Below are 11,929 nucleotides of genomic sequence, written 5' to 3' on the forward strand. Positions count from 1 at the left end.
TCGTTTTGATGGCACTGACACGAGCGTTGACAACATTTATGCATTCATGCATGTGACGTACGCGCTGATGTCTGTATGGATGGAGCTGTATTGAATACATACCCACGCGGTATGTATGAGCAGACACTAACGCATGATGCGCAGACATCAGACAGCAACAATAGCAATGCATCAAAGTATGGAGGAGACCAGATGCAGCATGACGTCATCATGAGATGCCCGAGGGAGAGTATGTGCACGTGGGCGAGTGGAAATGACGGAGCGGTGCGAGTGTGTTTGTGTGACAACCCATCCTTTAAAGAGGACGTATTGTGGAAAAGTGACTCTTTTAATTACTTGTGTACACATCTTGGGGTCTGTTGAGTGTCTGCCCACGAATCATTCATGAAATTACACAACCAAGTGAATGTAATGTGAGCTTCATATGTCGGAAAATGTGTCTTTAGGCAAGCTGTTCAGATTTTGGCACTACTGTTACATCATAGTCGGATTCATTTAAATAATAACACCCTCATTTCGAGTTTTTCCACCCATGATTTTGCAGCTGAAGCTCTGCATTTTCTGTTCTCACGAGCGAAGTCAAGACAAATGCTAAGCAGAGCTGCAATGTTGTTGGATGCACAGCATAATCAGCGTTAGCTTCTTCTAATCGCCACATAAAAACATTTTTAATGTGACATGGTAGCAGTCACTGGTACACTATGATTACCTACGTGGCAACATACAAAAAGAAGGGGCAAGGTGAGCAGTGTCTCATTTGCATCAGACAGGACAGTCCCCCAACAGGCTCAGAAGTGTGCCGTCATTCTTGATCCTTGGGGTCTTTTAACCGATGTATGTCACAGATGTTTTATTTGGAAATTTTAATTGGTAGAAAAATTGTCATATGTCTCCAAGTTTGCTGAAGGACAAGCACAGCGTATTGACCCTTTTCCTGCCACTGGCTCGTTACGAATATGACGATGGCTAATTTTGTCTGGGGGGTGGCTCCTCGTCCTTGCCTGCCCTCACACTGACACCATCACATGCAGCGTCGTGACCCTCCTTACGGCAGGGATGAGGGGAGGACGCTCTACTCATCTCCCCCTCGCTGTGCGGGCTGAGCCAATCACTAGCAGCCCCTCGGGTCAGGTGATCTGGTTTCTGTCGCTTTGGATCGATGTAAAAAGATTTCACTTGTTCTCAACCACGCACAATGGTTTGACGCAGATACAGTACTGTTAAGAGGTCTCGGTTTAAAAAAGACGAGCAAAAGATATGGAGACTAGGTGTTATTTTATTACTGGAAGATGCCAAGAGGTCAAAGTATACTGGATGATAATTAATCTACCAGACACATTTCATGGGACAGTCTGGATTGAGATTGAATAATGTTGTCCATGAATTAAAATTTAAGGGGCAGTTTACAACTCAAAACTGTATCATTTTGGGTGTCTTTTAGTCAGGTAAATGTATATTATATCAAGTAAAATACTACTTTAGTTTGTTGAACTGCACTAATTTGGTGATAGCTAAAACTACTTGCTGACTGTATAATAATATAAGTCTGAATGAAACCTTAGGGAACATGGTTTTGTTGACATTTTACACATTTAATGGCAACTAAAAAGGTTTTCAAGTCATTGGCATAGGAGAGCAAGAAGTCTTGGAAGTAACCCTTGTGGAACACCATGACTCATCCATCCATCCATTTTCTGAGCCGCTTCTCCTCACTAGGGTCGCGGGCGTGCTGGAGCCTATCCCAGCTATCATCGGGCAGGAGGCGGGGTAGATCCTGAACTGGTTGCCAGCCAATCGCAGGGCACATACAAACAAACAACCATTCGCACTCACATTCACCTACGGGCAATTTAAAGTTTTGAAAAGCCACGCAGGCACGGGCAGAACATGAAACTCCACACAGGCGGGGCCGGGGATTGAACCCCGGTCCTCAGAGCTGTGAGGCTGACGCTCGAACCAGTCGCCCACCGTGCCTCATTCATTGATATTTAAACAATTCAGCCCCCAAAGCCAGTTTCACTTATCAAGATGAAATTTGGTAGGTGTGTCTGTAGTGAGTTAGATCCACAAAAAAAAGTTAAGAGCAGACGCCTGGAAAGACACTGAAAGCTTTTTTTTTTTTTTCTTAAGTGGTCAATTTAGGGTAATTATGGCCATAAACCTGTAATTTATTTTTAAGAATTACTACAAAAACAGGACTTCGATCATTGAAAATTCTTAAACTAAGCCCCTCATTTAGCTGTACATAGTCAGAAAAGTTTCTTTCTGATCTCTTATGAACACTCTCCCTCGAGTAGAGCGGTCCAGATGGACTCCTGCTGCTCTCTTTGGTCTGTTGGAAGTTGGCAGCGAGAGTGACAATCCAATAATCCTTCCTGGATAGTCGACGAGAGGCGAACGCTGGGAACATGCCAGGAACACTGCCGTCTAACTCCCTCCGACACCTTGTATCGTGGGCGGCCGGCTGAAAAAACAAACACATACACACGCGCAGGCTGCTGCTGTTGACACAGTGAAGACACATTAAAACATTGCAAATTAATATCCATCTGTCGCCATATCCTGCTGGAATTGTTTGCAGGTCGGAAGTACGACGCAATGTCGATGCCACTCTGAAACATGGGAGATTGAATTGTCTGTCATCCCTTGCCAGATTTAGTGTTGTCGTAATAGGTCATCTTGGTGTAGAACAGGGACGTCCACAGTTTTTCTATCGATGGCCGGATCCCACTCGATCGCCTGCTTGTGTCCAACCATTCTTTTGTGCTCATTAAGGTCGCGGGTGAGATAGAGCCTATCACGTCTGACTGGGTGAGAGGCTGGGGACATCCTGGACTGGTCGCCAGGCAATCGCAGGGCACATATAGACATATACATCTATGGACAATTTAGAGTCTCCAACTGACCTAACATGCATGTTTTTTTTAATGTGAGAGACAGCCCATGTACCCGTAGAAACCTCACACAAGCACAGCGATTAATACAATGACACCCTTGAATATCAAAAAGTTGCACTTCCTCTTGACTGGGGGCGAGCTGCAGTCCTCTCCAAAAGGATTGGAACGGCAAGGTCAATTCCTATGTTTTTGTTGTATACTGAAGACATTTGGGTTTCAGATCAAAAGATGAATATGAGACAAAAGTTCAGAATTCCAGCTTTTATTTCATGGTATTTACATCTAGATGTGTTAAACAACTCAGGATAGAGCACCTTTTGTTTGAAGCCACCCACATTTCAAGTGAGCAAAAGTATTGGAACAGACATGATTAAATTAACTTAAAGTGAATCACATTTAGTAGGTTGATTGGAGACTGTAAATTGTGGACGTGTGCACGAATGGTTGTTTGTTTCTATGTGCCCTGCGATTGGCTGGCGACCAGTTCAGGGTGTACCCCGCCTCTCGCCCCAAGATTGCTGGGATAGGCTACAGCACACCCGCAACCCTCGTGAGGATAAGCGGAACGGAAGATGAATGAATGAATAACATTTAATATTTGGTGGCACAACCCGTACGTGCAATAATTGCATCAAGCTTGCGACCCATTGACTTCACCAGACTGTTGCATTCTTCATTTGAAATGCTTTTCCAGGGCTTTACTGCAGCCCCTTTCAGTTTGTTTCTGGGGGTTTCTCCCTTTAGTCTTCTCTTCAGGAGGTCAAATGCATGCTCTATTGGATTAAGGTCCGGTGATTGACTTGGCCAGTTTAAGACCTTCCATTTTTTTCCCCTGATAAAGTCCTTTGTAGTGTTGGAAGAGTGTTTTGGGTCATTGTGTTGTTGCATGATGAAGCTTCTCCCGATTAGTTTGGATGCAGTTTTCTTTCAATTGAAAAGGAGACTGAAGGGAGAACCCCCCCAGAAACAAACTGAAAGAGCTTGCAGCAACGGCCTGGAAAAGCATTTCAAATGAAGAATGCCACAGTCTGTTGAAGTCAATGGGTCGCATACTTGATGCAGTTATTGCAAGTAAGGGTTATGACACCAAATATTGTTATTCACTTCAAGTAAATTTCAAAATATCTGTTTCAATACCTTTGATCACTTGAAAAGTGGGAGGCTTCAAAGAAAAGGTGCTCTGTCCTGAGTTGTTAAACACATCTAGATGTAAATAGCATGAAACAAAAGCTGGAACTCTGAACCTTTGTCTAATATTCATCTTTTGATCTAAAACCCAAATGTCTTCAGTATACAACAAAAACAAAGGAATTGACCTTGGCGTTCCAATACTTTTGGAGGGGACTGTATATAAGTAGAATCGGGATTTATCTGTCGGTGTCTTTCAAACAGAACAAGAAGAGGAAAGGTTGTACAGAGCAGTAAACAAGGTTTTGTGACTAATACGGCAGCTGTTGCCACACACTCAACATTGAAGCAGCCGCCTTGTCATCACAAACATACAATGGTGAAGAAGAAGAAGAAGAAGAAGAAGAAGAAGAGGTTGTACAGAGAAGGCAAACATAATGCAGTATACCAAGTCTTGTGACTGAGAACACAGCATGCAAGAATAACCTCGGGCAGCGAGCCACATGCTGCTTCACCACGTCTCAAGATGAAGACATGGCCTGATCCCGTTTCGAGTAAATTTCCATTCCAACATCCATCGTAGCTAATTACCCTTGGATTTTCTTACCCATGTTGCATGACCTGAAGGCGGGTACCAAACTCTCTACGTGAACGTTACCTCTTAGTGACCACCCTGCATCCTAACACACACCTTGCATCTATGAGTGGGCGCCAATATCAAATTGTTAGCGCTCTACCAGAAATCATTGTTACGTGGGAGCCTGTTTAGCCACTTTCTGAAAAGAAGAAAGTATAACTATGGAACAATAGACACCTTCCCGCCACGGAGAGCCCACTCATAGCAGCTTTAATTTGTCCACACCCGCACCTCAACACCAAGTGACTCCGCTTAAGTCCTCCTCTAACACGCTCATCACAAATATGTCTCCCTAAGTATTGAAATGGTCTTCAGCTTTGATCTTGAGCCTTGGAGGAGGAGACTTAAAGCAGAGGTCAAGGCAGCTCGTGTTATTGCCTATTCACCGTGTTTCTGTCCCACCAGGCTCCGGGGTGGACGACGCTGTGGGTGAGGTGTCCATCCACGTGGAGATCTTCACCCACCCCAACACCGGAGAGCACAAGGTCACCGTGAAAGGTACAATTCTTTTCTCTCTCCAAGGTCCCCTGTGCTCGTGTGAAATTGAGCTTTATCACGCAGCGTGTAAGGAGCAAGGTTGTCATGGAGATGGCCAGTGAATTGGCGACAGTAGAACTGCATTGCACTGAGAGGTGTTCCTAATATTGCTGTCAGACATTATGGAATCAGACAATAGCCCCTCAAACACTGCCGGCATCTTGCTTCTGATCTGATAAACGGCACAGAAATGGAAAGGGGGCACAAAGACAATTCGACAATATTCCTTCTTTGGAAGTACAGTGATACCTTGACTCCCTCGTGCCCCAATTTATTTATTTATTTATTTATTTATTTTTATACAAGCCATCACTCGGTCATTTATTCCACCCTTTGTGTTGCAAGCCAAAATGTGACCTTTGCAAGCAAGTTTCAGATCTAGTGAAATAAAAAATAAAGTATGTGATGTCCTTTCAGCCGTTTATTTAACAGGACAAACATATGAACACACAATTATAAAATGAAAACACGCACAGGGAGCATGAAAAAGACGGAACAGCGATCTGGGAAAACACGGTGAAATCGTGTCTTCAACAAGCATTTACTAAACATAGTAAAGAAGATAAGCTTGATATGACTGTAAACTTTCCTTCTCCTCTTGCTGTGACAGTGGTGGCTGCCAACGACCTGAGGTGGCAGACGCAGGGAATATTCCGTCCGTTCGTGGAAGTGTTCATCATCGGCCCTCACCTCAGCGACAAGAAGCGGAAGTACGCCACCAAGTCCAAGAACAACAGCTGGGCGCCCAAATATAACGAAACCTTCACTTTGTGAGTTGTCACAATGATGTTTGGGGTGTGCAAAAGTCTGATCACATTATTCTTGTTGAGATCATTTCCAGTGTAGAAACTATAAAAAAAATTCCACACAGACAAAAACGCAAAACTTTGAATTTTATAACTTTATTATCGTAACATTACATTGTCACGTCATCCTTGTTGTTTTATTATTTATTTATTTATTTGTATATTATGACTTTATTAATGTAGCATGACACTTTTTCTCATATTAGGACTTTATACTCTTAACTTTTTTTGCTTAAAACTTTTCATTTTGGATTTAGCATTACGACTTTTTTCTCATGATATTACGACTTAATTATTTTTCTTTTTCTATGACTTACCGGTAATTTTCATAGCATTACAACTTGTTTTGCATAACTTTACAGCTTTATTCTTGTAATACATGCTGTTTCTTGTAACACTACGAGTTTGTCGTCATATCATTGCAACTTTTTTGCATAGTATTATGTTCAGTGAGGCCCTGGACACCTTCGTACTCTAATAGGTTTCTAGCATTGTTAAAGCAAATCATTTTTCAAAGTGTTTGTGATGTTTTCTTTCTTTCTTTCCCCCATCAGCACGCTGAGCAGCGAGGTGGGCCCCGACTGCTACGAGCTGCAGGTGTGCGTCAAGGACTACTGCTTTGCCCGCGAGGACCGCACGGTGGGCATGGCCGTTCTGCAGTTGAAGGACGTGGCCTCCAAGGGCAGCGTGGCCTGCTGGCTGCCCCTGGGCAAGCGAATCCACATGGACGAGACGGGCCTGACCGTGCTGCGCATCCTATCGCAGCGCAACAACGACGACGTGGCCAAGGAGTTCGTCAAGCTCAAGTCGGACCAGCGCTCGGCTGAGGAAGGCCGCGGCTAAGTGGTCTTCCCACCCCCACCTTCAGTGCTGTAAATACATTCATTCCAATCGGGGTGCGTTTATCATTATGGATGACGTCTGCCATCTTTGTGATCAAGTCGAATCATGGCGTTCGCGAGGTGTGTCAGAAAAGTTACAAGACTGGTGTCAAACATTTTATACGGTGGTGCCTGTAGGGTGCTGTATGGTGGCAGTGAACTCAAATTTCTTTACAACAAACAGCAGTTTGGCAGATAGTGAACAATTCTTCAAGAAAATAGACTTAGGCTTCGACTAATGCCACTATTAGTTGACGTTTTCTGTTAAGCTAAAGATGAAGAGAATTACACGTGTATTTAAACAACCACATAACTTTGCCTTAAGCTCCACTATCTAAATGCTAACACATAAGGGGAAACGCCATAGACGAGCTAACTGATAGCATCTATATATCCACTTTAAGCAATTTTAACGCAAATAGTGGAGCAGCACATGTAGACAGACAATATAACAATGCTTAAAGTCATATATTCTTCATCCACTGCGAAAAATGACTGATATTTTTGCACATTACCGTTTTTACAAGGGCCCAACTGATTAAGGCGGCCGGCCGATTTAATGGGCCAATATTACCCCTTTGCAACTGGGCAATAGATTTTTGCAGATTTCAACATTAGACAAAAATAATGACAAAAAAACATTCTTAAAAAAAGTCAGCAAAAATAATTTGGCCAATTCTTACCAATTTTTCTTTGTTTTAGTTAAACAAATGCTAAAGAACAAAGGACTGTAAAACAATCAAATGTTATGCCTGTAATTCATATCTTCATTGTAGTAAAAAACATTTTTCTTGGCTTTTCGGGGGAGGCTGGAACAAATGAATGGCATTTCCATTCATTTCAATGGGGAAGGATGAATTGAGTATTTTGAATGACTCGCATGGTCACGGAAATTAATTCAACTGTATCTCAAGGCACCACTGTTTTTTAAATTCAAAAGTTTTCCCCTTTGAAGCAATCCCTTTGGACTCTCACACACTTTCCCGTCTCTGCCACATCTTCACGCACTCCTGGAATGATTCTTCCGGGGTCCTCTGCAGCACCGTCATCACGGCCGTCTTCGAAACAGGTCCGCTTGATGACCCCCTGAGTTTTTGAATGAGAGGAGGGGAAAAAAAGTGACAAAAAGCCAGGTCATATCAGTAGGGACGATGCTCCAGCACGGCGACGTTCTTCACGGCAAGGAACTGTCAGATGCTCAGGGCATTGTGAGTAGGCGCGTTGCCACGGTGAAGCAGCCGCGAGTCTTCCTGCCACAACTCTCTCTCAGGATCTCTTTGTAAGACGTACCGGTTGATCGTCTGACCCGCATTGAAGGGGGAAACTCATAGTTTGGGATTGAAATCTATCTTCTGTGATACCAGTCCTGGAACTTTTCTAATACACCTCATGTATCACACGTGGCATTACACACGTCTCAATCGGCTTCACAGGGTTGTATTTTACTTTCGGAGGATAGTCGCGCAAATGTGTCGGCGAAAAGATAAACATTCCAGAAGTGACAGGGAGGGTCCCAGGGAAGAAAAGTACACGTTTATAAGTGCAACTATTTATTATCGTTTACGGTTTTCTTCCAGATTATATTTATACGAAAATAGTTCTGAGTCTAATCATAAATCATCCGTGAAGTGACAGTATATTTCGGGAGGATGTTCGATGGCGGAACAGAGCACACTGCCTGACACCTTCAATGCCTTCTGTCTCGTTCACCCGCCATCTTTGTGATAAGTGCACATAAGTGAGTGTGTATGAGTGTGCGAGTGAAACCAACACAAGCCGACATCTTAGTGCGATTTTCCTGTCATGTTTTACCCCCTCTTAGTTACTAGTGTAAACATTCCAGATGGAAGGTGCCAAGTCCCCCACGCATAAACACGTTTACGTGGGTTGTTATAAGTCACCAAGCACAAGTCATTAGCGATCCGTTGTCGATCGAGTGGGACCTCTGCTAAAAGGGCTGAAGATCCCGACCGCGCACGGTCTGCATCTGACATGGAAGAAATAGATGACCTTGAAGGGGTGGGCTTCATTTTTCAGAGGCCATTTTAGTTCCCCAAGGGCCATACCAAAATTATGAGGTAATATGATGCAATGACCAAACTAACCTCTGAGGTTTTATTTGTTTGTAGAAAACGTGGAGGGTCGGCCACGTTGTCCACCCCTGTTCTCGTCAGTAGAGCGTGTCAAACATGAAAAAAAGTAGTGTGAAGGTTACATTTCTGCTATCGTCTTTTTTTTTTTAAATGGTCGGTTTGCCAGAAAAGAAACGAGACTGGGCCAGCCACTGTTGTGACTCAATGCTAACGGCCCAACTGCTTGTTTCAAAGTTGTCGCAATATGGAGCAAAGAGTTGGCTTGTGCCACCTCCAGTTCTGTGACAGCATCTTACTACACAAAAGCCTGAAAAAAAAGCACCGTGAGAGAAGTGACAAATCATGACGGTGTGCTACAAAAAAACCTGAAAAAGAAGCACAGAGAGATGTGACAGTGACATACATCTGCTACACAAAACAAGCAAAAAAAGAAGCAGAGAAAAAAGTTTGGCAACAGCAGTGGACTACACAAAAGTCGGGAAAAGAAGCACAGCGTGAGAGACGTGACAAATCACGGCAGTGTGCTACAAAAAAACATGAAGAAGAAGCACGGAGAGGTGTGACAGAGTGACATCTGTGTGCTACACAATAGCCTCACAGAGAAAAGTTTGGCAACAGCAGTGTACAACACAAAAGTCTGAAAAGGAAGTACAGAATTAGAGGCGACAGTGTGTCAGCAATATGCTTCACAAGAGCCTGAAAAAGAAGCACAGAGTGAGAGCAGTGACAAATCATGTCAGTGTGCTAGGGGGAAAAAAAAGCCTGAAAAAGAAACACAGACGCACAGGGTGAGGAACATGACAAATTACAGCACAGGTTGAGAGATGACAAAGTGTGACAGTGTGCTACACAAAAGCATAAAAAGAAGCACAGAGAGTGAAATATGTGTGCTACACAAAAAAGAAGCAGAGGGTAAAAAATGTGACTAATTACTGCAGTATGCAACAAAAATGCCTGAAAAAGAAGCATAGGGCGAGAGATCTGACAAAGTGTGGCAGCAGCTTGTTACACAAAAGCTAGAAATAGAAGCAGAGAGAAGCATACGGATGTAGCTTCGGAAAAAAGAAGCACAGACGGAGAGAAGGGACAAAGCGCATCGGCAGTGCGATGGACAAAAGTCTGAAAAAGAAGCAGTGACAGTCGGGACAGAGCGTGACAGCAATGTGCTACACAAAACTGGGGGAAAAAAAGATTTCAGAAAGCATGATAGTAGTGTGCTGCATGATAGCCTGAAAAATAAGCACAGCGAGAAGTGAACTTTACACTTGAATAGTGGTAAGATGTTGCGCAACGCTGCAACATACGCAACGAGCATTGAGCTGCAAGTGTGGGTGCCGCAGTCTTGTTTCTTTATTGTCGCATATTGTTCAGTGGAGCCGCCTAAGTCCAATGCAATTGAATTTGGTGCTTCTTTTTCAAATAGAAATCTGGTCCTGCCATCTTAAAATCTTTAATAGTACTACAGGAAATTCTTGAGTAACATAGTAACATTTCTGTCACACAGGTGTAATAAATAAATTGGATTTATATAGCCTCTTTCAATGGCATAACCCTCTTAACTGTATAATAAAAGCCAAATAAAAAGTGTTATCCTTCAGTGATAGTGTGGCAAATGCTAAAGGCTAGTCAGCTAACTTTTCAGCATACACTTAATTACTCTTTTAGTAATGTCGGCTTATTGAAGTCTGCTTGATAGGACTTTGAAGGTTCCACTGTCTTTAAATGTGGGAGACGTGTATTGGCTGGATTGATTCCACGTACATGAAAGCCAAACATCCTCAAAGGTTCTTGCCTGTCCATTAAAAAGAGAAGTAATCATCACGTAGTTCTTGGGGTCACATAAGAGGGTGGATATTTTTTTTATCTTATTTTGGCCTGTGACGAGCACTTCTAGTTTATTAGGCCCTCTCTTGTTTGATTGGAACTCTATGCATCAGATCTATAGAATCAAGTTTTTTCATTTTTGAAGCTGTCTCGTAATGTTTACATGGTGGATCGTTCTATTCTGATATCAGCACAAGTGTTGGATATATTGTAAAAAGAAAAAAAAAATGTCTAATGTCAAGGGCCAAATGTTTGCTGCAGCGTAAGTGGAGACTGAATTCCTTTTTTATTTTGGAGATAAATATGTTTGAAGGAGTGTTAAGGCCACACTGAGAAGAAAAAAAAAAGTCAAAGGAGGTTTAGAAAAGTTATGAGAAAACAGACGTACACCTTTATTTTCATAAGATTTGCACTTTATCGTCACCAAATTACGTCTTCATCCACTTATTTCTACTTAATTCTCATATCGTGACTTTTTTTCATACCAAATTACAGTTTTACACCCTTAATGTTCTGTAATATTCTCAATAGGTTTATTCTTGTAATATGTAAAGTTTTTTCATCAAATCACGACTAAATCTCAGAAGAGTTTGACTTTTTATCGCCAAATTCCGACTTCTGGGAATAATTCAACTTTATTTCGATATAACTTTAATGGCAAATTCATACTTGATTAGAGTAATTTTTCAACTTTAAACATGACTTTTTTCATATCAGTTTTTGTCATTGCCAAATTTACTATTTTTGTCGTTTTTCCTTATTCCCGCAATATTAATTAATAATTTTTATATCATTTTGTTTATTTTATATAGTTTTTTTTTTTTTTTCTGCATTTTTGTAATATTTCAACTTTATTCTCATAATAATTCAATGTTAGTCTTTAACTTTTTAACATAACATCACAACTTTATTCTCAAGATTGTACTTTACATAATATTGCGAGATTTTTCCTTGCTAAATTAGGATTTTATTCTTTAATATTCTGATTTTATTGTGGTAGTACCACAATTCCCTGCTGCCCGCAGCGACGTCTTTCAGAGGCATGCAGAAGTTTCGGGACGGAAGCACAAACAAAAAAACAAAACAAAAACAAAACAAAAAAAAAAAAAAAAGCACAGAACCAAGA

General features: G+C 42.0%; 1 protein-coding gene across 1 annotated transcript in view; it reads left to right on the plus strand.

Annotated features, from left to right (window-relative positions):
* Positions 1 to 9,130, plus strand: part of unc13a (unc-13 homolog A (C. elegans)) — a 109,512-nt gene extending 100,382 nt beyond the window's left edge. The window contains 3 exon segments of the mRNA XM_061683000.1: positions 5,068 to 5,160; positions 5,810 to 5,969; positions 6,560 to 9,130. Coding sequence (XP_061538984.1) covers positions 5,068 to 5,160; positions 5,810 to 5,969; positions 6,560 to 6,848 — 542 coding nt within the window. The 3' untranslated portion in view covers positions 6,849 to 9,130.
* The last annotated feature ends 2,799 nt before the right edge of the window (positions 9,131 to 11,929 follow it).

The sequence above is a fragment of the Phycodurus eques genome, chromosome 8, assembly GCF_024500275.1.
Source record: "Phycodurus eques isolate BA_2022a chromosome 8, UOR_Pequ_1.1, whole genome shotgun sequence".
Taxonomy (NCBI): Eukaryota; Metazoa; Chordata; class Actinopteri; order Syngnathiformes; family Syngnathidae; genus Phycodurus; species Phycodurus eques.